Source organism: Bubalus bubalis, chromosome 13 (assembly GCF_019923935.1).
Source record: "Bubalus bubalis isolate 160015118507 breed Murrah chromosome 13, NDDB_SH_1, whole genome shotgun sequence".
In the NCBI taxonomy this organism is placed as follows: domain Eukaryota; kingdom Metazoa; phylum Chordata; class Mammalia; order Artiodactyla; family Bovidae; genus Bubalus; species Bubalus bubalis.
In genome coordinates, this window is record NC_059169.1 from 77465534 (window position 1) to 77492724 (window position 27191).

The 27191-nt window shown below is 39.4% G+C and overlaps 1 protein-coding gene across 4 annotated transcripts in view; it reads left to right on the plus strand.

Moving 5' to 3' along the window:
• VWA8 (von Willebrand factor A domain containing 8) overlaps positions 1 to 27191 on the plus strand; it is a 372743-nt gene that overhangs the window by 82277 nt on the left and 263275 nt on the right. For all 4 annotated transcript variants that reach the window (XM_044926848.2, XM_025263046.3, XM_044926849.2 and 1 more), the window contains exons 13-14: positions 14513 to 14673; positions 16807 to 16920. In XM_044926848.2, the coding sequence (XP_044782783.2) occupies positions 14513 to 14673; positions 16807 to 16920 (275 nt within the window). The remainder of the gene's footprint in view (positions 1 to 14512; positions 14674 to 16806; positions 16921 to 27191) is intronic.

The window sequence follows — 27191 nt, forward strand, 5'->3', positions numbered from 1 at the left end:
GCCCTCAATCTTTCCCAGCATCAGGGTCTTTTCCAGTGAGTCAGCTTTTCACATCAGGTGGCCAAAATATTGGACCTTCAGCTTCATCATCAATCCTTTCATTGAATATTCAGGGTTGATTTCCTTTAGGATTGACTGGTTTGATTTCCTCGTTGTCCAAGAAACTCTCAAGAGTCTTCTCCAGCACCCCAATTTGAAAGCATATGTTTTGTAAACATATTTTTATTTTTGGAAACAAAAAGTAAATACATACTTCTCAGCTTTATCATCTAGTTGCCTTTTATGATTCCTAAGTGCTTTGTTTTTCTGTTTCCCCCTTATTGAAAAAGCTCCAGTTATTCAGGCTCCAACCACTTTCTAAATATATTGAATTTTGTTGTTGTTCAACTGAAAAAGCAAAGATCTTACTGTGTAAGTGAATAAAATGGCTGTTGACATAACCACAATACTATTATCAAATCTAAAAAATTAAAAATAATTATTAATATGATTAAAAATAAATAAATAAATATATTGAATTTTATTGCTGGTTTGCAAACCAAAGTTATAGAAGCAACAGCTTTCTGAAGTGTTTCAACTAAAACCATTTGGCAGAACAAGAGAGACAGCAAAGAGAAAGGCGATTTTAACAGAGAGTTCAACTAGTGCCTCTGTGTGCTGAGCTGAGGCAGCTTGGGATCTGAGCTGATAAAAGCTGGGAAAATCGTGATCTTACAGTCTGTTGACTACTGTTGAGAGATTAACAACCTGAAGACGGGCCTCGGCCAGCCCAGCTCCTGGGATGCTTTGTGTTCATTTCCTGTGGTTCCCTGGAGCTCCCCCAGATTTAGGTAGCTGCTGGCTGCTACCTCTGTGCTGCTGAGGAGCAGTGCCCACCATACCCTCATGTAGTGAGGAAGGTGGACAGGGCTGCCCTGATGCCTTCCACAGCCTGCTTCTTTAATCTTAGCAAACCTTCTTCTGTGCTGCTTCAAGCAGGAGACTCCACATTTATCCTGAGTGATGCTCCCTGAATCTTGTAAGTCTTCCCTATGTCCTACATAGTGACAGGTGTTTGCAGTATCTCCCGTGGGGGAGCAATTCAGAGACATCAGTTTTAGTTTTGTGAAGACAGTTCCAAAAAGGACACGTTAAACCAATCAAAAGAGTTATTTAGTATTTTAGCCATGAAACACTTTCTAGCTTTGTCCCCATCCACCACACACCCCACACCCAATCGCCAGTCTAACATCATTTGCTTTTTACAAGATCCACTCTAGCTATGGACATCACCAGTAGCTCTAACCCACCCTCCCTGGACTCATGTTTAGAATTTGCTGGAAAATGCATTTGGCATATGAAATTTTACTTTATAGAGTTTTTAAGAATCCATCAATTATGTCGTTTGAATGTTAATAGACACTTATTCCTCTCTCACACACACAAATTCACTCTTGGATAACATTAATATTCTACAGTCAAAGCAGATTTCACTTATACAATACAGAATTATCAACTATAGTCACCATGTTTTATATTATATCCTGAGATCCTAATTCATCTTATACCTTAAAGTCTGTACCCTTTTACCAACCTCTTCTTATTTCCCTTGGCTTCCCTGGTGGCTCAGATGGTAAAGAATCCGCCTACAATGCAGGAGACCCAGGTTCAATCCCTGGGTCAGGAAGATCCCCAGGAGTGAGCAAATGGTAAACCACTCCAATATTCTTGCCTGGAGAATTCCAAGGACAGAGGAGCCTGGCAGGCTACAGTCTATTCAGTCGCAAAGAGTCAGACACAACTGAGCAACTTTTACTCACTCACTCACTCATTCTTATTTCCCTCACCTCTCAGTCCCTGCAGAGAAGGCGACGGCACCCCACTCCAGTACTCTTGCCTGGAAAATCCCCTGGACGGAGGAGCCTGGTAGGCTACAGTCCTTGGGGTTGCTAAGAGTCGGACACGATTGAGTGACTTCACTTTCACTTTTCACTTTTATGCGTTGGAGAAGGAAATGGCAACCCACTCCAGTGCTCTTGCCTGGAGAATCCCAGGGACGGGAGCCTGGTGGGCTGCTGTCTTATGGGGTTGCACAGAGTCAGACACGACTGCAGTGATGTAGCAGCAGCAGCAGCAGCAGCTCAGTCCCTGACAACCATTTTCATTTCTATGAGTGTGACTTTTATTTATTTATTTATTTTTAATTTAAGGATAATTGCTTTAGAGTATTGTATTGGTTTCTATCAAACATCAACGTGAGATTCCGCTTGTAAATCGTACCATTAAGTATTTGGCTTTGTCTTTCTGACTTACCTCACGTAGCGAAACACCCTCAAGGTCTATCCATGTTGTTGCAGATGGGAGAAAGTCCATCTTTTTTATGGCTGAATAATAATTGTGTGTGTGTGTGAACCATAATTTCTTATCAGTGTTTTGTCAATGAACACTCTAGGCTATTGTGAATAATGCTGTAATGAACATAGGAGTGCAGATATCTCAATATTCTGTTTTTATTTTCTTTGGATATATACCCAGAAGTGGGATTGCTAGATCGTACGGTAGCTCTGTTTTTAATTTTTTGATGAACCTGCATACTGTTTTCCATAGAGGCTGCAAAAATCTGCATTCCCACCAACAGTGCACAGTGGTCCCTTCTCTCCACCTCCTCACCAGCATTTGTCATCTCTTGTTGTTGTGTTTTTTTGTTTTTAATAATGGCTATTCTTACAGGTACGAGATGATATCTCATTGGGGTTTTGATTTGTATTTCCTTGATGATGAGTAATGATGACACCTTTTCATGTATCTGTTGTCTATTTCTATGTCTTCTCTGGAAAAACATGTGATCAATTCTTCTGCCCATTTTTTAATCAGATTTTTTTTTTTTTTTTGCTAATGAGTTATGTGAGTTCTTTATTTAGATATTAACCTTTATCAGTTATATGATTTGCAAATATCTTTTTCCATTCAGTAGTTTGCCTTTTCATTCCATTCGTGGTTTCTTTGCTGTGCAGAAACTTTTTCTTTTTAGTCTGATGTTGTCCCACTTGTTTATTTTGGCTTTTATTGCTGTTGCTTTTGGTGTCAAATCCAAAAATTATCACCAAGACCAACATTGAGGAGCATACCACCTATATTTTCATCTAGGAGTTTTATGGTTTCAAGTCTTAACATTCAAGTCTTTAATCCATTTTGAAGTAATTTTTATGCCTCGTATAAATAGGGTTCAGTTTCATTCTTTTGCATGTGGCTATACATTTTTCTTGATACCATTTATTAACACCATTATTTTAAAACAATACTTGGCAGTGCTGGGTCTTAATTGAGACATTCATGATCCTTTAGTTGTGGCATGTGGAATCTAGTTCCCTCACCAGGGATCAAACCCAGGCCCCCTGCATTGGGAGTGTGGAACCTTAGCCCTTAGACTACCAGGGAAGTCCCTTGGCGCCATTAATGAATATGTATTTTTGGCTCCTATGTCATGAACGTGTTCACTGTGTATGTGTGGGTTTCCTTCTGGGCTCTCTGTTCTGTCAATCTGTATGTCTGTTTTTACGGCAATACCATGCAGTTTTGGTTAGTATAGCTTTGTAATATAGTTTGAAATTAGGAAGTGTGGTGTTTCCAACTTTGTTCTTCTTTCTCAAGGTCTATGTAGCTATACAGGGTCTTTGATGATTCCATATAGATTTTAGAATTGTTTATTCTATATCTGTGAAAAATGCCAGCTTTGAATCTGTAGATTTCTTTGGATTGTAAGAACATTTTAACTATTTTAATTCTACTATTCCTTGAGTGTGGACTATCTTTCCACTTATTTCTGTCTTCAATTTTTTCCTTCAGTGTGCTATAATTTTAAGTTATGTTAGTTGAACATTTATAGATACTTATTTTTAAGTTTATCTCATTTTTGGTAAAAATATTTAAGTTCTGTTCTCTTTTGTACATGTTAAATATTTGTAGCTATTTAATTAGAATATGTTACAAGTCATAATCCATCCTTTAAATTATAGTGGGAGTCACCTTTTAAGAATGAAAATCAGGTCATGCTATTTCTCTGCTTAGAATCTGCTAGTGACTTTCCATCATACTTCAAATAAGAACCCCTAGTCTTAGTGTACGGAGAAGGCAATGGCACCCCACTCCAGTACTCTTGCCTGGGAAATCCCATGGATGGAGGAGCCTGGTAGGCTGCAGTCCATGGGGTCACAAAGAGTCAGACATGACTGAGTGACTTCACTTTCACTTTTCGCTTTCATGCATTGGAGAAGGAAATGGCAACCCACTCCAGTGTTCTTGCCTGGAGAATCCCAGGGACGGGGAAGCCTGGTGGGCTGCTGTCTATGGGGTCGCACAGAGTTGGACACGACTGAAATGACTTAGCAACAGCAGCAGCAGTCTTAGTTTATGAGCTGTCCACCAATGCTTTTCAACCTTAGCTGCCTATTGGAACCACCCAAGAAACTTCAAAACCTTTTCAGTGCCCAGCCCCCACCTTTAGAGAATATGAAGTAATTGGTTTGATGTGGGACTCAGATGTATGCATTTTTACAAAAGTTACTCAGTGCTTCTAACAGGGAGCCAGGATTGAAAGACACTGCCCTACCTGATGTGACCCATGCCTGCATCTCCAGCCGCCTCTCCCCAGGCTGGACCCTCTGCTGGTTGTGTTTATGTAGGCCTCACTGACTACTGTCAGTCCCTTAATGCTGTTTAGCTTCTTTCTGCTTCAGAACTTTTGCACAGGATGTTGCCTCACCCTGGAGAACTCTTCCCTTGATCTTTACTTGGCCTTTTATCATTCAAATAGAAACTTGAGTATACTTACTGAAAGCATTTGTGACCCATGGAGCTATTTGCTTATCACATTACCCAACATTTTCTGTGTACTACTGACCAGTATGTGAGATGTATATACATACATTTTTTGGTATTTTTTTTTTGGCATCTCTTCCCTCCCTCTCTCCTTTTTTTCTCAGCCTCTGTTCCTTTTCCTCTGTTTGTTTTGTTCTTTCCCCTTTGAATGTAAGATCCATGTTTGTCTTTTTCCTTACTGTCTTGTCAGCACCTTGACCCGTGGCTTATGTGTACTAGGCAATCAATGTAGGAAGGAGTGCATAAATAAATTTTGAAAGATTTGCATTGTTTTTAAAGGGCCAGCTCAAATCTGACCTTTGTCAAAGTTTTCTTTACCAATTTCTTATTTGTTTCCATGTTTACTTTTTCTTTAAATTCTAAAATTAGAATTTCTTTTGTCATACAGTATTTTTGTATTTATTCATTTTTAATTGAAGAATAATTGCTTTACTATATTGTGTTGATTTCTGCCGTACATCAACATGAATCAGCCATAGGTATATACATGTCCTGGCCCTCCTGAACCTCCCTCCACCTCCCGTCCCATTCCACCCCTCAGGCGGTCACATAGCACCAGGCTGAGCTCCATGCACTATACGGCAACTTCTCATTACCTACCTATGTTACACATGGTAATGTACATACGTCAGTCATGTGTGCGTGCTAAGTCACTTCAGTTGTGTCTGACTCTTTGTGACCCTGTGGACTGTAGCCCACCAGGCTCCTCTGTCCATGGGATTCTCCAGGCAAGAATACTAGAGTGGGTTGCTATGCCCTCCTCCAGGGGATCTTCCCCATCAAGGGATTGAACCCACGTCTCTTATGTCTCCTGCATTGGCCGGTGAGTTCTTTACCACTAACACCACCTGGAAAGCCCATATTTCAGTCATTCAGTTCAGTCACTCAGTTGTGTCCAACTCTTTGTGACCCCATGGACTGCAGCACGCCAGGCCTCCCTGTCTATCACCAAATCCTGGAGCTTACTCAAACTCATGTCCATTGAGTCAGTGATACCATCCAACCATCTCATCCTCTGTCATCCCCTTCTCCCACCTTCAATCTTTCCCAGCATCAGGGTCTTTTCCAATGAGTCAGTTCTTCACATCAGGTGGCCAAAGTATTGGAGCTTCAGCTTCAGCATTAGTCCTTCCAAAGAATATTCAGGACTGATTTCCTTTTGGATTGACTGGTTTGATCTCCTTGCAGTCAAAGGGACTCTCAGTCTTCTCCAACACCACAGTTCAAAAGCATCAATTCTTTGGTACTCAGCTTTCTTTATAGTCCAACTCTTGTATCCATTCATGACTACTGGAAAAGGCATAGCTTTGACTAGATGGACCTTTGTTGGCAAAGTAATGTCTGTGCCTTTTAATATGCTGTCTAGGTGGGTCTAACTTTTCTTTGAAGGAGCAAGCATCTTTTAATTTCATGGCTGCAGTCACCATCTGTAGTGATTTTGGAGCCCCCCCCCCCCCAAATAAAATCTCTCACTGTTTCCATCATTTCCCCATCTATTTGCCATGAAGTGATGGGACTGGATGCAATGATCTTTTCTGAATGTTGAGTTCTAAGCCAACTTTTTCACTCTCCTCTTTTACTTTGATGAAGAGGCTCTTTAGTTCTTCTTTGCTTTCTGCCATAAGGGTGGTGTCATCTGCATATCTGAGGTTATTGATATTTCTTCCGGCAATCTTGATTCCTGCTTGTGCTTCTTCCAGCCCAGCGTTTCTCATGATGTACTCTGCATATAAGTTAAATAAGCAGGGTGACAATATACAGCCTTGACATACTCCTTTCCCGATTTGGAACCAGTCTGTTGTTCCATATTCAGTTCTAACTGTTGCTTCTTGACCAGCATACAGATTTCTCAGGAGGCAGATAAGGTGGTCTGGTATTCCCATTACTTTAAGAATTTTCCACAGTTTGTTGTGATCCACACAGTGTGATTGTATGATTTAGTGCTATTATTATACTTTTATTAGTGTCCTGAACTGTTAGCCTAGATTTATTATTAGATTTAAATTTTAAAGTATTAGAATTTTGTTCCTTTGACTGATTCAGATTCAGCTGTTATTTATTAAATATCCACTAGGTGCCAGACATTATCTCGTTTAACTCTGAAGATGTTTTACTCACTCCCCCCATTTATCATAAGTCACAGAATTGGGATAAACCCGGCTTTCCTCATACCTTCCCATCCTGTCTGTTGTGCTGCTTTCTAGGTTGGCTGACTAGAAGGAATTCGAGTGCTGTTGAGTGAGGCCAAATGCAATTAACTGCTCCATGGGTCTTTCCTGAATACTGAACAGGTTATTAGCACTTACCGCATCTTTGATTTTATACTTTATTTGTTACTATTATAAGGCCAATATTCTTTAAACTTGAATAGATTGCTACTTTCCCACCTGTCAAACATTTGTGATAAAATGCAGCAAAGTTTGCAGTACCACTTGAATAACATGTGGTTCTTTAGTTTGTGTGTCTTGGGATTTTGCTCCTTAATATCTCTGCGTTTTGCCTTCCTTTTTGAAACTGTCCTTTACCCTCTTTTATATATCTGGTTTTTAGCGTTTTTATTTATTTGTTTGTGGCTTGCTGCACACAGGTTTTCTCCAGTTGTGGCGAGTGGGGGCTGCTCCTCACCATGGTGCACGGGCTTCTCATTACAGTGGCTTCTCTTGCTGTGGAGCACGGGCTTAGAGCGCAGGCTCGGTAGTTGGCACATGGACTTAGTTTCTGAGGCATATGGAGTCTTCCTGGACCACACCCACGTCCCTTGCCTTGGCAGGCGGATTGTTAACCACTGGACCACCAGATTTCTGAACAAGCTTTCATTAAGTTGGTTTACTTTTAAAAAATTATTATCCTTGGGTTGTTTATGGACAACAGGATCCATTCTGGCTGCCTAAAACTGAGAGTAATTTATTACAGAGTGTTAGGTAGTTTGCAGAATGTCTGGGAGAGAGAGGGTGCAGTGTGTAGATTTCACCCAGTTGGGAATGACAGAGCTGGGAGAACTGGGCCATAACCGTTCTAGAAGAGGGGCTTTCCTTGTGCTGGCTGTCACTTCACTCTCACCAGTTGTTTCAGTTCCCAGTTTTGTGTATGGGAGAATGCTTGGTAGAACCTGGGTCATGTACCGAACTCATCTAAGAAGTGATGTTTTTACTTTTCTAGCCTCTGTGCTATAGCAAGGCTAGTAGAAAGGATTTGATTGTGTAAACTCACAGAATCCGTATTACATTTTTTGCACCTACTCTGACCTTGATTGTATATTTTATTGTGTGACTTTATTAAGATGTCCTTTTGGTGGGTCACTTGTGAGATACTGGATTTGACTTCTAGTTAGCCCCAAGCAGATGAATTTTGTTCTGCGTTCATAGTATAAATCTTTAACTAGAGTGGATCATCTTGCAGTCGATCCCACTGGTTACAGTAAAGAGCTATAAATGATTCAAAATCAGCTTCTTCCATCAATAGAGTAACTGAAAACAATCATGGTAGTCTTGTGATGCCATCGTTATATCCATAAAGGAAGCATTTATTATACCGGTGACTGGTTAAAAATAGTTCCTTTAAAAGAACCTGAGGGAGAAGCATGAAAGAGTTTATAAACAATTTTACAATATATGTAAAACAAGAGGCCTTTTTGTTTGAGATGAAACATAAATGACACAGGAATGTGGGCAGCATGCCTTGCATTTTGTTCACTGAGTATGCTCAGACTGTAAATAATGACTTCAGTTCTACTTTGGGACCTAGAAATTATTAATATTATGTGTGTATGCAGTATTTATGCAGTATTCTGACCCTAATTGTTATGGACATAATTAATCCCTTATTGCAAAGTTAATGATTTACATCAGTTAGTTTTGCTGTATTCCTTTATTTCCTTAAATCCCAGATTTTCTTAGTATTTATACTACTGGCAGGGTATTTTCTAGTAAGGTAAGTTTTTTCAGATAAGCAAAACTTATTTGAAGTAGACCTAGAAAGACTACAAAATTCCAGCAAATTTCTTATAAAAAAAATAATAACTAATAATACTTACTTCCCCCAGTCAAAAAAAAAAAATAAATGCCAATGGCTTACATTTTTAATTCAGGAATAAGAAAATAAAGAATAATATTCACCTAGAGATATAATTACTCTTAACTATAGCTAAAGCAGTTTCATCTAATCTTTTATATACACGTTTAAAGATATCTTTAAACAACAATAGAGACTAGCTGCTTTAGGGGTCATTTCATGGAGCAGTAACATCAGTAGTTACTAATTCTTGCCAAAGAAGTTGATTGAGGCAACATTTGTGGAGGGTAGCCTGAATGGTGTGCAGTGGGTACCTTCCTTTATTAGCACTACACCATGTACATGGGTTGATTAATCCAGACTGGCTCTCTCTCTATGGAATTTCTTTTACTTTAATTTGTTGCTGTATCTGTCGTAATAATATTCTTGGGGACAACCTGGCTCCTTGGCTTATTAATTGTGTGTCCTTGATTGGGTAAAATGAAGGCAATAATTTTACCTATCCTTTAAGATTATAAGGAGGACATGAGTTAATTTATGTGAATTACTTCTTGCCTAGTAAAACCCTCCATAAGTATTAGCTGCTGTAATTATTGTTACTTCTATTTTTAACTCCTTAACACAATATTCTTTATTTTTTTTTATTTTATTTTTAAACTTTACAGTATTGTATTGGTTTTGCCAAATATCAAAATGAATCTGCCACAGGTATACACGTGTTCCCCGTCCTGAACCCTCCTCCCTCCTCCCTCCCCATACCATCCCTCTGGGTCGTCCCAGTGCACCAGCCCCAAGCATCCAGTATTGTGCATCGAACCTGGACTGGCGACTCGTTCCATATATGATATTATACGTATTTCAATGCCATTCTCCCAAATCATCCCACCCTCTCCCTCTCCCACAGAGTCCAAAAGACTGTTCTATACATCAGTGTCTCTTTTGCTGTCTCGTATACAGGGTTATTGTTATCATCTTTCTAAATTCCTTATATATGCGTTAGTATACTGTATTGGTGTTTTTCTTTCTGGCTTACTTCACTCTATAATAGGCTCCAGTTTCATCCACCTCATTAGAACTGATTCAAATGTATTCTTTTTAATGGCTGAGTAATACTCCATTGTGTATATGTACCATAGCTTTCTTATCCATTCATCTGCTGATGGACATCTAGATTGCTTCCATGTCCTGGCTATTATAAACAGTGCTGCGATGAACACTGGGGTACACGTGTCTCTTTCCCTTCTGGTTTCCTCAGTGTGTATGCCCAGCAGTGGGATTGCTGGATCATAAGGCAGTTCTATTTCCAGTTTTTTAAGGAATCTCCACACTGTTCTCCATAGTGGCTGTACTAGTTTGCATTCCCACCAACAGTGTAAGAGGGTTCCCTTTTCTCCACACCCTCTCCAGCATTTATTGCTTGTAGACTTTTGGATCGCAGCCATTCTGAGTGGCGTGAAATGGTACCTCAGTGGTTTTCACACTATTCTTTATATGATAGACCATGAAACAAATTTCTGTTAGTCTCATCATCAAGAACTGTAGTTCTGCTGCTTTTTTGGTGTCAATGCTGTAGAATTAAAGCTTATTAATATCAGGTCTACATTCTGGTACATTTTGTGCAGCTATGCTTCTCATTGTAATAGGACATTTTTATTTTTAGTAGAGTTTCTCTATTGCAAGTCACAGGAGCAAAATTCATAATGACACAGAATCTTAAGACATATATAGATGTTTTCCAGGGATCTGAATGAAGGGGTGAGGTGTTTAAGGTTAGACAATAGTGTTCTAAAGGAACTAGTTTTCATGTCCTGTTATTTTTAAATTTTTAAGGAAACACAGAAAGAGGAAATAGTTTGGCCTCTTATGATATCATTAGTGCTATTTTTATTCTCTTAAGTTCAAAGGTTTCAAGAATAAGAAAAATATATGCAAAAATTGGGACATTCATTGTTCTTTGTTTTTATTAGTGTGCTTTCAAAATGCCCGTATGGAGTAAGCATATTTCTTTTTAAAATTTTGTTTTTGCACTTGCTTTATGGATATGTGTGCAAGCAGAATATGTAAGCTTTATGGATATGTGTGTAAGCAAGAAGAATAAGGAAATGACATATTTTCTAACAATTCCATGTTGCCATATGTTTTAAAATAAATAAAGATATTAAAACAGCTTCATGGTACTAAACCCAAATGCTGTAGACAGAAACACTTGAAAAAACTGTTACTCTGTTTTAAAAATTAACTTAATATTGAGATCATGTTACTGACCCATTTCAGACTGTTCTGAAAAAATTCTGTTTATTAAACTTGATTAGGTTCAGTTCTGTGAAAATTCAGTTTTACTTTGGTGTACTTGTACAGTCATACAGTGGAAAATAACTCACAATTGAAAATAATTTCTTATTATAACTAATATTAAGGAAAGTGGGGGCAATTATCTTTTTAAGAAAAAGCTGGAATTCTGTCTTTTCTCTCAGTCCTCTCTCTTTTTCTCCAGGATCTTAATTATGAAAACCAACTACTTTTATTAAAGAGAATACTTCCCCCCGCCCCACCTTAGGGTTTTTTTGTTTTTTTTTTTAAAATTTCAGTACACAGTTACATTAGAAATGAAGAATGGCTCTTTTTCTCATAATAGTATGCAGAGACTTGAGAGGGTAAACCTGGACTGAGCTGTCTGTTAAGAAATGCCAGATGTTTTCTGTTCTCCGCTCCTCTGAAGAGTGAAGGAAGGGAGAACTTTTCTGGTCTGTTGTTGTGGTTGGATTCGTAACTGAACTCTTGTCAATCTGTTACTGCTTGTTGTGTAGCTGCTGCTGCTAAGTCGCTTCAGTCGTGTCCGACTCTGTGCGACCCCATAGACGGCAGCCCACCAGGCTCCTCTGTCCATGGGATTTTCCAGGCAGGAGTACTGGAGTGGGGTGCCATTGCCTTCTCCGTTTAGTGTAGCAGCAAGCCATTAATTTCAGTTTACTTCAGTCAGTAAAAGGCTGACAGCTGCCAGGTTGGAAAAAAGGAGCCCTATGTATTGGTTGTCTTTCTCATGATCTTTATTAGTAAATGTTTACTTGTTTGAATGAGGCACGTATTGTAGACATTGTATGAATTAACAAAATATGAATCATTCATGACTACAAAATGAAGTTGTGCTGTTTTGTATCTTGCACAAAACAGTGATTAAGGATGTGGTTGGTGTGAGAGTAAGGAATTTTCTCTGTCAAAATTAAAAAAAAATAAAAAACGTTACCAGTTGCTCACCTCAGTTCCACTGAAGTCTGAACCTCTGACGCCACAGTCCCATCCCTCATCTCCTCTTCCTGGGCCCACGCAAGAGACTCAGGAGTTGGGTCAGCATACCCTCTGTTTTCAATATGAAGCTGAGATTTTTCACAGTTAATCCCCACCCATTTCTTTAACTTCCTTTAGGCATTTCTGTAGGCAATAAGCAGCCTTCTCTGGGGCTTCCCAGGTGGCTCTAGTGGTAAAGAACCTGCCTGCCAGAGCAGGAGATGTTAAGGGAAGCAGGTTTGGTCCCTGGGTGGTGAACAGGCCCTGGAGGAGAGCATGGCAACCCACTCCACTATTCTTGCCTGGAGAATCCCATGGACAGAGGAGCATGAAGGGCTACAGTCCACGGGGTCACAAGAGTCAGACAGACTGAAGTGACTGAACATGCATGCACACAGAAGTATTCAGAGAGGAGGTAACGTGAAGAAGGTATCCCACCTTTTAATTTATATTCTTTTGTTATACATTTTATATGTTGTGCTGTACTTAGTCGCTCAGTCGTGTCTGACTCTTTGGAAAGGAAATGGTTCTCTTTTGCTGCTTCTTCCCATATCTAGAATCACACTATTACAGTCATTGGTTTTATAGAACTATATATTTGATTGATCATATCAAGGCACCTAATGTCATTAATTTTTATCTGAGGCTTAGTCACACATTTGGCTATGCAAGAAGCAATAATCTTGTAAAATAGAGTATAAGAAATATAGCTAGTAACATGAATGCGGTCATTACATTAATTAAGCCAAGAACTTCTATTAGGTGTAGCCCAGTATCTCCTTAGTCTGTTTTGCACCAATCACTGTCTTTAAGGAAAATTATATCTTGGCTTTGTACCTAAACTTGTACCTAAAGACACCAGAGATGTCTGTACATACAAGGTGAGTAGTGGGTCATTGGAACCTCTTTCAGGATTTAGAAAGGAATGCTATCTTCTGAGAAGTTACATGGATGGTCCCAGAAGAAGGAAAATTGATCTTCATGATTGAATAGGCCTTTCTGCCATGAGGGAAGTCTGGTTAATGCATAAAGTGGTTGCAGCAATGCACACTAGAGGGGAGGGAGGAGGGCCAAATAGGAAGAGAACGTTTATGTTTAAATTTTTCTTTTCTTGCCTAAAAAATGTGAATTTTTATTTTATCAGCTTGAATATTATTGTTTCTCAAGTGTTGTTGATTCATTATAAGCTAATGTATACTAAGTCAGTACTTTTTTGATAATGAGGAAATTGATGGTCAAGGCATTTCAATCTTGATTTCAATACAGATTTTTTGCTGTCATGAATATAAATAAATTCATTCATTTTCTGTCATCTTGAAACTAGAGTTGGGTATCAAAGAATTTACAGAAGATTTTAAATTTTTGGCTAAGATTGACTGTAAATGTTTAGCTTTGTTTGATGTAAGTGACAGAATTTATCTGAAACCAATAACAGAAAGGGCTCCCGTGGTGGCTCAGATGGTAAAGAATCAGCCAGCAATGCAGGAGACCTGGATTCAGTCCCTGAGTTTGAAAGATCCCCTGGAGAAGGGAATGGCCACCCACTTCAGTATTCTTGCCTGGAGAATCCCTTGGACAGAGGAGCCTGGAGGGCTATAATCCATGGGGTCACAAAGAGTCAGACACGACTGTGCACACTCCATAACAGAAAAGAAACTGTTATCTTCAATGTTAACACATGTGAGAAGATGTTCCTATTATCACACCCCAATTATTTTATAGTAGGTAGATATTTTATGCCAGCAGTATTGTTTGCTTAAACACTAGCACCGTGTTTTGCTTGTAAGCGCTGTGCTATTGTCTGTCAGGTCCTGTTCCTCATCTGGTGACTCTTCTCAGTTTCCTCCATTTTCAAGTCTCTTTAAATGTGAGTCGCTGAGGTGATTCCTAGCATGGCTTTTCAGGAAAACTCAACTGCCAAAAAACGCACATCATTAATAAAGCATCTCCTCTTAATGAGTTTGTATGGCCTCTAATTCTTAAAAAGGAAGTCATACATTTTGGCCCTTTCACAAGTAAAGCTGATTGAGTAAAATTCCATTGAAGTTCTGTAGAAGTTAACTGCCATCATCTGCGTAGGTACCAAGGAAACATTTCAGAAGAAGAAGAAAATTCTAAATAAAAAAGAGGAAAAAAAGCCCTCACTATATTATGTGGGTGAGTAATAGGAAAAAAGTTCAGATAACCAAGAAAAGATTCTGAATATCTTTCTCTTTGATGGATTGGAGAAGATGACTTCCCAGTTGTTGTATGGAATATTACGTTCAGATAGAGGTGACTCTAAGGCTAAATAAGCTATTGTCCATGTCTTAAAAATTAATTCTGTATTTTCTCTGGTGGGTGTTGGGACCGGTTTCAGGATATGACAGCGCGTGATCTGCTACAGCAGAGGTACACGCTTCCCAATGGAGACACTGCCTGGCGGTCCTCGCCCCTTGTAAACGCTGCTCTGGAAGGAAAGCTGGTTCTCCTGGATGGCATTCACAGAGTCAATGCCGGGACGCTTGCCGTGTTACAGAGGTCGGTTATGAGTCACAGAAAGCTTTCTCAATCTTCTCATTTAAACTGGATTATATAATTCTCAAGGAATTTATAATTCTATATCCAAGTATAACAGCAGATGTGTTTATTGTTGTAAACGCAGTAGAGTAGAACTTCAAGTCATGAACATTTTGGGAAAAGCCAGTGCCATAGCAAAATTCTCTGTGTAGGAGCTGAAAAAGGCAAATTTTTCAGTAGTAGTTTTGAGACTTTATATATATGTTGATTGATCTATGCAATAAGTCACAATTGAAGTTTCTATAGTATGTCAGAGTCAAAGCTTCACTGTTTACAAACTCCTTTTTCAGTCCTAGATCTACGTTATTGGTTGATACATTCTTGGAATTTGTTTTTGAGAGAGAGAATATAGTTCCTTATGTAAAATGTATAATGGCTCTTTGATTATACTTTATATAGGTTAAAGTTCACTTTGTGTTTGCAGACTTCAACATTTGTGTCAACCGTGTTTCTTATTTCAGCTTAGGTAGGGCAAATATCCACCCATTCATAGTTAACTTCTCTTTTATGTTACGACTTCGTGTGTAACTTTCATGGAAAATAGTCCCATCTTGTGTCACTTTGGGAGATTAATGGTACTATTTTTGTTTGTTTGTTTGTTACATCTTGATTCTATCACTTGTTTTTAACTTTTAACTCTAAATTTTAACTTGTTGGGAAATTTCAAATAAGTGGAATAATCCATTTCCTGAACTGAGTAGTCAGTTTTTCTGTCCTTGATGAGATGCAGGTACCGAGTACAATTAAAGATTCTTTTTTTTTTTTTTTTTAATTTTATTTTTAAACTTTACATAAAGATTCTAAAAACACTGTTAATCCTGATTCAGCTTGAGAACGTTTAAAAGTCATAACCACAACCTTCCAGTGATTTATCATAAACATTCCATATATTTACAGTTTTTCCCTCTTCTAAACAGACAAATGCAAACACAAATGAAATAGTGCCTGCTGCCTCCTTTTATTAGCTCTTTCTTGCCCATGTGGCCAAGTAGTAGTAACAGCAGCAGCAGCTACCATTGAGTTCTTAATCTGTGCGAGGCCTTGTGCTAAGCTAGGGTTTCTCAGAATCTCAGCTGTGGAATCTCCTTATGGGAGTGAGGCTTAGAAATGACTGATGCCTGGTCTCCACCTCCTCAAATTCTGATGTAATTGATCCAGGGTGAGTCCTGAACATTGGTGTTTTTAACCTGCTCCCAGTAGATTCTAATGTGCAGCTAAGATTGAGAACAGCTATGTTCAGCACCTGCCTTACACTAGCTATTTAATTTTCACAGCAATACTGTGAGGTTGGTGTTACTGCCCTAGTTTTATACAAGATAAAATTTTAGGCAGGTGGGTCGGTTCTCTCCCTCCCCAGCCATTCGGCGGATAAGGTCGGGGCTGGGGCTCGCATCCACACCTGGGCGGCTCCACTGCCCAGGCTGCTGACCTCTGCAGTGTGCAGTCTCCCCTCTCCTCAGTGTTCACTGAGCGGAAGTCTGGGGCAGTTGCACAGTGGACATCAGGAAACCTCAGTGGCTGCTGTAGGATCTAGAACAGCACTCTTTAAGCTCTGCAGCATCTGGAAGACAATGCTATTTGTGCCGTGGACGGCTAGGTTCCATCATAGTTGGTATCTGGAATATCACTAGTTATTTCCTTGTAAAGATTTTAGATATTCTAAATCCTGTAATTGCAAAGATAGAACTATTTTGATAATACTATGTCTTAAAGTATTACCTTAGATTCAAGGGAGTATGTGCCAGTTGCCTCGTTCATTAATATTTACCTCGTGGTGATGCTGAATCACTCATTCAGCTGTTGCTTTTCATTTCCCTCCTCCTTCCCCTTTCCAGCTCCTTCTCCTCCTCCTTGTCCTCCCTGTTCACATCTAGTAACCGTGACTGCTGCCCTCCAGTACAGAAACCAACTGTTTTTGCCAAGTATAATGGCACTAGCCAACTTAAAATATCAAAAAGTGCATTTAACAAAATAGTTAGACTCAATTGTCAGTAATAATAGAAATGACTGAAATATTAACTGACTGATTCTACCTCTAATAGCTTCAACATTTAAACTGATTCATTTGTTTCCTGGCCTTTTCCTGTCCATTAGGCTGATCCATGATCGGGAGCTAAGCCTGTATGATGGCTCCAGGCTGCTGAGAGAAGACAGGTACTTGCGCTTGAAGGAGGAGCTGCAAATGTCTGATGAGCAGCTGCAGCAGAGGTAACGGGGTATACTGCTCTTACTCTTATTGTCAAGCACACATCTTTAAAAATTATTCTTCTAAACCTAGGCTCAAACCAAGATCACTTTGAACGGCTTGATAATTTGATGTCCTAGACAAGATCTTATTTGCACACTTTTTAAGGCTTGAGTTTGCTCTCCAAGATGTACTCTGTAGGGCTTCCCTGGTGGCTCAGACAGTAAAGAATCTGCCTACAATGCAGGAGGACCCAGGTTTGATCCCTGGGTCAGGAAGATCCCCTGGAGAAGGAAATGGCAACCCATGCCAGTATTCTTGCCTGGAGAATCCCATGTGCAGAGGAGCCTGGCGGGGGCCGCGAAGAGTTGGACACGACTTAGCAACTAACACATGTACTCTGTACTTTCAGCCTACTTTTACGGAAGTGTTTAAACATTTTATAAGAGCATTAGCTTTAAGAAGATAATCCCTCTTCTGTTGTCCGAGCAGTTCAATTTTGGCCCCAAATTTTGTATCATTTCAGAAAAAACAAAAAGGGTCTCACACTTAACTGTGCCTACCTGCCAAGAAAGTGATCAGTTACTTCTGGGGTTTGTCACCTGATGCAGGAGTGCCCTTTGTGTCTTATTTAAACATTTCTTCCAGAACTGTGGCAACCAAATTCAATGTATTGGATCCTGGATCAGGAAATCAAATGAAAATAGCTATGAAAGACATTTTGGGATGATTGAGAAAGTTTACATGTTATTGAATTAATGTCAATTTTCTTAGGTTTCATAATGGTATTGTGTTTATGAAGGTGTTAACCTAAAACAAATAGACCTCCAGTTGTTTCTCCAACAAAAATGGGTTTATTTAAGGGGTCTCTAGCCATGGGGAGCTGCATGCAAGTCCTTATGCAACAAGAAGAGGAGAAAGGACTCATCTAAAAGGGAAAAAGAAAGTCAGAAGAGCTATAATGAACAAAGAGTCCATTGGTGGAATTGAGGGTTGGAAGTGTGTTGTCTTTTCATTCTATTCCTGGCAGCCTAACAATCTCTCATTGGCTGAGCTCTTGCCAGGCAAGCAAAGGAAGGTTTTCTTCTTCCTGTTGACCCTGCTATTGTCTGTCACAGGGCGTGAGAGCTCCCCCTTCTGGCTTCCTGACTTCTTAATTGAGTTTTCTGTTTATTGATTTTTTACAAAGGAGAACATTTCTATTCCTAGGAGCCATATTCTGAAATATCTAAGGGATAACGTAAAAAGATGCGTTCAAGTTACTTCCAGACATTTCAGGGTAAAAAAGATGTGATGAATGGATTCAAATGTACCACATAGAAACAAAGAGCAAGGGAGAGCAAGAACACAAAGCGGTGAAGTCTTAACAGCTGGTGAAATGTAGGTGAAGGATATTTGGGTGTTCACATTCTATTCTTTCAAATCTCCTATGGGTTTGAAAATTCTTTTTATTTTTTAATTTGAGGAAAATTGCTTTACAATGTTGTGTTGGTTTCTGCTGTACAACAATGTGAATCAGCCATGAAGAAGTGACGTGAAGTCGCTCAGTCGTGTCCGACTCTCTGCATCTGTAGATGGACTGTATAGCCTACCATGCTCCTCCATTTGCGGGATTTTCCAGGCAAGAGTACTGGAGTGGGTTGCCATTCCCTTCTCCAGGGGATCTTCCCAACCCAGAGATTGAACCCGGGTCTTCCGCATTGTAGGCTGACACTTTACCATCTGAGCCACCAGGGAAGTCTGAATCAGCCATAATGATACACATATCCCCTCTCTTTTGAGCCTCCCTCCCACTCAACCCTCATCCCACCCGTCTAGCTCATCACAGAGCACCAGACTGGGCTCCCTGTATTACACAGCAACTTCTCACCAGCTATCTATTTTACACATGAGAGAGTATATGTATTGATGCTACTTTCTCCATTCATCGCATTCTCTCCTTGCCCCACTGTGTCCACCAATTCACCTCTACATCTGCATCTCCATTCCTTCCCTGCAAATAAGTTCATCAATACCATTTTTCTAGATTTCATGTACGTGTGTTAAAACACGATATTTGTTCTCTCTTTCTGACTTCAATCTGTGTAATAGGCTCTAGTTTCATCCACCTCACTAGAACTGGCTCAAATTTGCTCTTTTTTTATAGCTGAGTAATATTCCTCTGTTGGAGAAGGCAATGGCACCCCATTGCAGTACTCTTGCCTGGAAAATCCCATGGACGGAGGAGCCTGGTGGGCTGCAGTCCATGGGGTCTCGAGGAGTCGGACACAACTGAGCGATGTCACTTTCACTTTTCACGTTCCTGCATTGGAGAAGGAAATGGCAACCCACTCCAGTGTTCTTGCCTGGAGAATCTCAGGGACAGCGGAGCCTGGTGGGCTGCCGTCTATAGGGTCACACAGAGTCAGACATGACTGAAGCGACTTAGCAGTAGCAGCAATATTCCACTGTATATATATACCACATCTTCTTTATCCATTCATCTGTAGATGGACATCTAGGGTTGTTTCTATGTCTTGGCTGTTGTAAATAGTGTCTTTTAGAATTGTGGCTTTCTAAGGGTATGTGTGGAGAAGGCAATGGCAACCTACTCCAGTACTCTTGCCTGGAAAATCCCATGGACGGAGGAACTTGGTAGGCTGCAGTCCATGGGATCGCTAAGAGTTGGACACGACTGAGCAACTTCACTTTGACTTTTCACTTTCATGCATTGGAGAAAGAAATGGCAACCCACTCCAGTATTCTTGCCTGGAGAATCCCAGGGAAAGAGGAGCCTGGTGGGCTGCCATCTATGGAGTCGCACAGAGTCAGACGCGACTGAAGCGACTTAGCAGCAGCAGCAGCAGCAGCAGGGTATGTGCCCAGTCGTGGGGTTGCTGGGTCATATGGTAGATTTATTCCCAGTTTTTTAAGGAATCTTCATGCCGTTCTCTGTAATGGCTATATCAGTGTACATTCTCAGCAACAGTGTAGAGGGTTTTCTTTTGTCCACGTCCTTAACAGCATTTATTGTTTGTAGACGAGATTGGCTGTCCCCGATGATCATGAGGGGCAGCCTGCTCCCCACTATACCCAGGGTTCATGCCTAGCTCCCTAAAATCTTCAAATTAAGAAGTTTCAAAGAAAAGATTTCTTTCAGCTGCATACTATGCTTTCCTTTAGAAGAGATCTAGCAATTATAAGTAATTTTCTGCCTCATTACATTTCCATGGATATCTTCACGTAATTAGAGATTATTATTAGTACTTTGGGGAATTCCCAGTCACTTAATTGAATCTTACTTGATTGAAGCCACTCCTTCCCCTAAAGGACTTGCTGCCATATTTAAAACAATGAAATCCAGCAAATGCTAATTATGTGTGTTTCTTATTGTGTTTATGTTTTATCCTTGGAATTTTTTCGTAGAGAGAAAATATTTAATCTTATTATCTCTGTAAAAATTCGCTTGATTACACAGCTATTGCCTATCCTCAGATCCTTCTAGCCCAGTAAGTGGTTTGGTTGAGTGTTGAGGGAGGCAACTTATAAAGCGCCCTCTCATAGATCATACCTTGGGCTTATGACATTAAACGACTATACCTTATTTGCATGTGACTCACCTATCAGGGAGCGCTTGCATTTTCAGGGAGACGAATCAGAGCAGCTGGGCAACAGCTCCCAGCAGGACTGCCCGTTGGTTTCCCTCAGGACTTGAGGGGCATTGTCTGCTCACCAAACATCCAGGAAACGGCAGCCCTTTTCTGTGGAAGGAGCCCAAGTTCTCCTCATGGTCACAAGCAGGTTTACAAATGAACACACTCTCAGGAACCAAGTGGCCCCAGGCTTCACATTCAGGATTTGACTCGGACTGATTGGTAGTGCTTCTTTCCCAAAGCGTCCTGTCTTCATCACCCTTGATTTTCATCATTCCCGTGAATGAAACCAGGCTCAGTTCTGTCTCCAGAAGTCACTCTGAAACCGGTGGAGACAGATCATAGCACTGCTTATTTCCTTCACTTATTTTTAAAATTTTTGTTTAAGTTTTTTTTTTTTTAATTATTGTTAAATATGCATAAAACTTGAGCCAGACAGTTTTTCAAGTACCGGTCCTCTGTTATGTGTCCTGGGACACTTTCCTGTTGCCTATTCCTTAGAGATGACCACTTTCAACTCTGAGCTGTTTCTTTTGATATTTACTTCTATGTCACTAAATAATATAGTTTTATTGACATTTCTGGATTTATTTTTCAGTGTTGGGCACTGCCCATTGATTTCCTACTATGGAAAATTATAGTTTATATTTCTTCCACCATCCCCCTTCCCACTACACATGCATACTTCCTATCTCCCATTCTTCCTAAATACTAGGTAATAATTTTGTTTAGAACTTCATTCAGTGTTTGCATTATTATAATGGCACAAGAACTGTACACTGCTGAATCATTCAGTAGACTACAGTTATTTTTCTCTTTTTACGTATGTTCTATTTTTCCTAAAGTTAGTAATTGCCTACATATGAAGAGCAGCAGATATATAAATAAAAATTAAAATGCAGCTTTTAAATATTACAATAAAGATCTCTACATAATGCTGTGGGAAAACAGATAAAGAAGTTACCTTCTACTCTTTTTTTCTTGTTCCGTTCAGTTCAGTCTCTCAGTCATGTCCGACTCTTTGCGACCCCATGGACTGCAGGATGCCAGGCTTCCCTGTCCATCACCAACCCCCAGAGCTTACTCAAACTCATGTCCATTGAGTCGGTGATGCCATCCAACCATCTCATTCTCTGTCATCCCCTTCTCCCGCCTTCAATCTTCCACAGCATCAGGGTCTTTTCAAATGAGTCAGTTCTTCACATTAAGTGGCCAAAGTATTGGAGTTTCAGCTTCAGCATCAGTCCTTCCAATGAATATTCAGGACTGATTTCCTTTAGGATTGACTGGTTGGATCTCTTTTACCTCACAGAAACTTATTAGTGAAGGCGAGTTTCTTTAAAAAGTTGGCAAATATAAGTTTATACTTTATTTGCACCAAAAAAATAAGTTTTCCAATTTGGCTTGACTTTTTATTTTTAAGACAACTAGTAAGTATCCAGTTATATACAAATATTTGTGTGTGTGTGTGTTAATTGAAATATAGTTGATTTGTAATATTATTTTCAGGTTACAACATAATGATACAGTGTTTCTATAGATTATACAATGTATCTTTGTAGCTTACTTTATACAATAGTAGTTTGTACATTTTAATCTTCTCTTTCTGTCTTGCTCCTCTCCACTTCTCTCCCAGCTGGTAGCTACTAGTTTGTTCCCTGTGTCTGTTGTATTCACTTGTTCTCTTGTTTTGTTTGTTTGTTTTAATTCCACAAGTGAAAACATACAGCATTTGTCTTTGTCTAACTTATTGCACCTAGCATAATATTCTCTAGATACATTCACATTGCTGCAAATGGCAGTATTTCATTCTTCTTACACAGAATAATATTCCAGTATATATGTTTTACATCTTCTGTATCCATTCATCTGTTGATGAGCACTTAGGTTGTTTCCATATTGTGTCCACTGTAATTAATGTTGCTGTGAACATTGAGGTCCATGTATATTTTCAAATTAGTGTTTTCATTTTCTTGGATTATACACTTAGGAGTAGAATTGCTGGATTGTATGGTAGTTCCATTTTAGTTTGCTTTTTTTTGAGGAGCCTCCATATGGCTTTCCGTAGAGGCAGCCCCAATTCACATCCCACCAACAGTGTGCTAGGGCTCCCTCTTCTCCACATCCTCACCAACACTTGTTGTCTGTGCTCTTTTTGGTGATAGGCAGTCACACAGGTGTGAGAGGGTACATCACTGTAGTTCTGATTTCCATTTCTCTAATGATTAGCCATGTTGAGCATTCTTTTCAGGTACCTTTTGGCCATCTGTAAAACTTGTTTAGAAAAATACTTATTCACAACTTCTGCCATTTTTCAGTCAGGTGGTTTGGTTTGGTTTGGTTTTGGTATTAAGCTGTATGAACTGTTTGTGTATTGTGGATATTAATCCCTAATCAGACATATCATTTGCAAATACCTTCTCCCATTCCATAGGTTGCCTTTTTGTTTTGTTCATGTTTGCTCTGGGTTGTCATAAATGGCCTTTATTATGTTGAGATGTGTCTCCTCTATACCAGTTTTGATGAGAGTTTTTTTTTATCATACATGGATGTTGAATTTTGTCAAATGCTTTTTATGCATCTATTAAGATGATCATGTGATTTCTAACCTTATTTTTCTTGATGTGATATATCACATTGATTGATTTATGGATATTTAATCATCCTTGCATCCCTGAAATAAATCCTGCTTGATAATGGTATATAATCCTGTTTATATATTGTTGAATTTGGTTTGTTATTATTTTGTCAAAAAATTTGCATCTATATTCACATTATTCTGTATTGAATTTGGTTTGTTATTATTTTTTCAATAATTTTTGCATTTATTTTAGCATCTAATATTCTTTTTTGTACTGTCTTAGTTTGGTTTTGGTATAAGGGTAATGATGGCCTTGGAGAACACATTTGAGTTCCCTTATCTTTAATTTTTTGGAGCAGTTAGAAAAGAATAGTTATTAGCCCTTCTTTATATGTTTGATAGAATTTCCCTGTGAAGCCATCCGATCCTATACTTGCTTTGGAGTGTTTTGAATACTAATTCAATTTCGCTACTAGTGATCAGTCTGTTCAGATTGTCTATTTCTTCCTGATTCAGTCTGGGAAGATAGTATACGTCTAGAAATTTATCCAGTTTATCCATTTATTCTCATTATCTAATCTGTTGGCATGTAACTGTTCATAGTACTCTCTTATGTTTTTTTAACCTCTGTGATATTGGTTGTAACTTCTCTTCCATTACTTATTTGGCTTATTCGGGTCCTCTTTTTCTTCCCCCCAGATGAATCTGACTAAAGGCTTATCCGTTTTGTTTATCATTAAGGGAAAAAAAAGACTGCTCTCGGTTTCATTGATCTTTTCAATTATTTTTTGGTGTCTACTTTTTCTGTCTCTGATTTTTTTTTTTCCCTTTCCTTCTACTGACTTCGGGCTTCTGTTCTTTTTCTAATTCTGTTAGATGGTAACTTAGGTTTACGAATTTTCCTGTTTCTTGGGATAGGTTTGTATTGCTATGAACTTCCCTCTTAGAACTGCTTTTGCTGCCTCATATAGATGTTGGAAAGCTGTTTTTATTATCAGTTTGTCTTGAGATATTGTCTGGTTTCATCTTCAGTTTCTTCATTGATCCACGGGGGTTTTTTAGCAGCATGTTGGTTAGTGTCCACGTGTTTGTGTTTTCCCATTTCTTTTTTCAGTTAATTAGTTTATAGCTGCAGTGGGCCTTTGTCACTGTGAGTGGACTTTCTCTAGTCGCAGTGAGCAGGGCCTGCCCTCTGGTTGGCAGTGCAGAGACTTATCGTTGAGGTGGCTTCTCTTGTGGAGCGCGGGCTTCAGTAGGTGTGGAGCGCAGGCTTCAGTAGGTGTGGCGCGTGGGCTTAGTTGCCCCGTGGCAGGTGCAGTCTTCCCAGCCCAGGGGTGGAAGCCATGTCCCCTGCCTTGGCAGCCAGATTCTTACCCATTCACACTTTCCTGCACCTCCAGGGAAGGCCCTGTTTCTCTTCATATAATTGATTCTAGTTTCATACTGTTGTGGTTGGAAAAAGCACTTGATATAATTTCTATCCTCTTAGATTTGTAGAGGCACTTTGCCTGTTGTCTGTATCTCCTCTCAGCACATTCAGGCACATCAGGAATCCTGTCAGTTTCATCTTCTGTCCGTTTCCTCCTCCTCCCGTGGCGTGTTATGACTAGAACCCTTCTGATTTGAACGTGTTGCTCTCCATACGCATGTACACATCACCCCTCTCCACTCCCACGCTCCTGTTTCCGCTGGTGTCTCTTCTGTATATATCATCAGTTAGGTGTTGAGCCTCCTGGGCTGAACTTCTCTTTCTTTCTCTTACATTCTATCAATTTATCAGGACTTTATTAACTTTTCAGAGGCGAGTTGTCTCAAAATGAATTCTCCTCTCTATCCAAAGTATTTCTGCCAGCTGACAGCCTGGTTCCTTTCCTTATCAGTGTTCCTCCTTTTTTTAACCGGAGAAACACACTATTTTCTTAGAATAAATATGTTGTCCTTTAGGGTTAGAGTAGATTAGATTCTTCCTTTCAGCCGCTTGACTATATCTGTCCAGGCTGTTTTCATTTGGTTGAGTGTGGGCAGCTCCACCGAAAGGAAATAGCATAGCATGAAAAGTGGGAAATTTGTGTCCTGTGAGAAAATTAATTTGTTTCATGAGTGATTCTTGTAAGTAATATGACCCGTTGTCATATTACTTAACAAATAGCTTGAGTTGAGCCTGTTCTGTCCATATCTAATATGTCACTCTTGGCATCAGCATCTGAACTATAAATTAGAAACTCAGCTCAAGTCTTCTATTCTTTCATTCCATACCTAAGCATGGAACTGAAGTGCAGCGAAGTGATTATTATTTCTCTTCATCTTTAAATAAACTCAGCTATTAATACTTTGTTTCCTTGTGGGGCATTTGAGATAGAGAAAATGATCAAAGGTAGAGTGAAAGGAAGTCAGATTTAGGCTACTTTGCTTCTAGACCCGGTTTGGTAAATTTAGATACATTTTGGCTTTCAGATAGGAACAATTTTCATATTTATGTTCAGCAGGAATGCTTCAGTTACAAGTAACAGCAACAAAAGAACAACCTTAAATTGTCACAAAAAGGAATTTGGTGTTCAAAGGAAAGGAGAGGATGCACTTGGGTCTTAGGAAAAAACTGGAACCGAGGGCTGTAATGTTGTCCGGACCCTCTAATGCCCTATACTTCATCTCTTTGTTTCAAATGTCACAGTATCTGATACATAGTAGAACACTTGGTAAATGTTTTGGAATCACGAATAAATCTTAACCCAGAACAAATTCTAGAAAACTCAAGGTAAAGTGATTGTATTCATCCAGTTTTCGATAACTTTCTGAGCTAGCAATGTTTCCTTTTATGAACCTACTAATTAAGACTACTTTGCTCTTAATGACAAGTCTGATAACATAGAGTCTCATAATTATCAGCTACTAGCAGTGAGCTACCAAGCCTTTCAACTTCATCGTATGAAACCCAGTTTCAGTACAATTATATTCGACTCCTCTGCTGACCTTCTTTGTGTTCTAATTTCACCATATACCTCAATCGTTTCTGTAGTGCTCTGCAGGTATTCTTTGCAGCTAATGACATGGCTAAAGTTCCTTTAGAAATAGCTAAAGAAATGCTAGAGCCTTCCCTTCTAGTGCAGGACACCTGGAATACTGTGGACATCGGGGTTAGAAATAACGTGATGGGCGTGCTCACCAGAAACCATGCCAGCATTTCCCACAGGAAGTAAGGACCAAAATAGAACTATTTCCTTTGATGAGAAAAATTTCTTTGGGGAAAGGAGGAGTACAAATGCTACAGGCTTCTAAATGTGTCCCTTCCTGCTGCTGGTCAGAGCCTAGATGAGGGTGGGTGAGAACCTCTGTGAATTACCAATAGTTTATTTTACCAAAAATAGGCTTCTGGTTATCTCAGGAAAGCAATAAAGATTAGAGGCCTAGTCTCAGTTGTAATTATATATGCTCTAATGTTTTTGTATTTTTATTGAATATTTTTTTATTACGATTAAACATTGAAGAGAGTTGATAATCTTCCCGTTTCTATTAATCACTTATAGACTGGAAGTGGACATTGGGCACAATCCTCAGTCTGTTAGATTTTACTCTTACTCACATTTGAAGGTAGTTAGGATCGAGCATTCTCTCCTACTTCCCCTAGAAACCTCAGGATCTCTTTTCTGGAAAATTAGTCTGTGTACATTTTTAACAAAATTCAAGTTAGATCCAGGATTTTATGCCCAAGTCTCTGTGTTTGGTTCTCAAAACAAAGTGCTGTAAACAAATTCTGATTTTGAAAAATAATCCTAAACATTTTTATGGTCAAGGAAAAGTTCTAAACTCTGTGCTTATGAAGGGTCTGTGGGGTGGTGGTTTAGTCATGAAGTTGTGTCCAACTCTTTGCACCCCATGGACTGTAACCTGCCAGGCTTCTCTGTCCATGGGGTTTCCCAGGCAAGAATACTGTAGTGGGTTACCATTTCTTTCTCCAGGGGATCTTCCCGACCCAGGGATCCAATGCATTGCAGGCAGCCTCCTGCATTGCAGATGAATTCTTTACCACTGAACCACCAGGGAAGCCATATTACTTATTACTGTATGTATTGCTTTTGTCTTC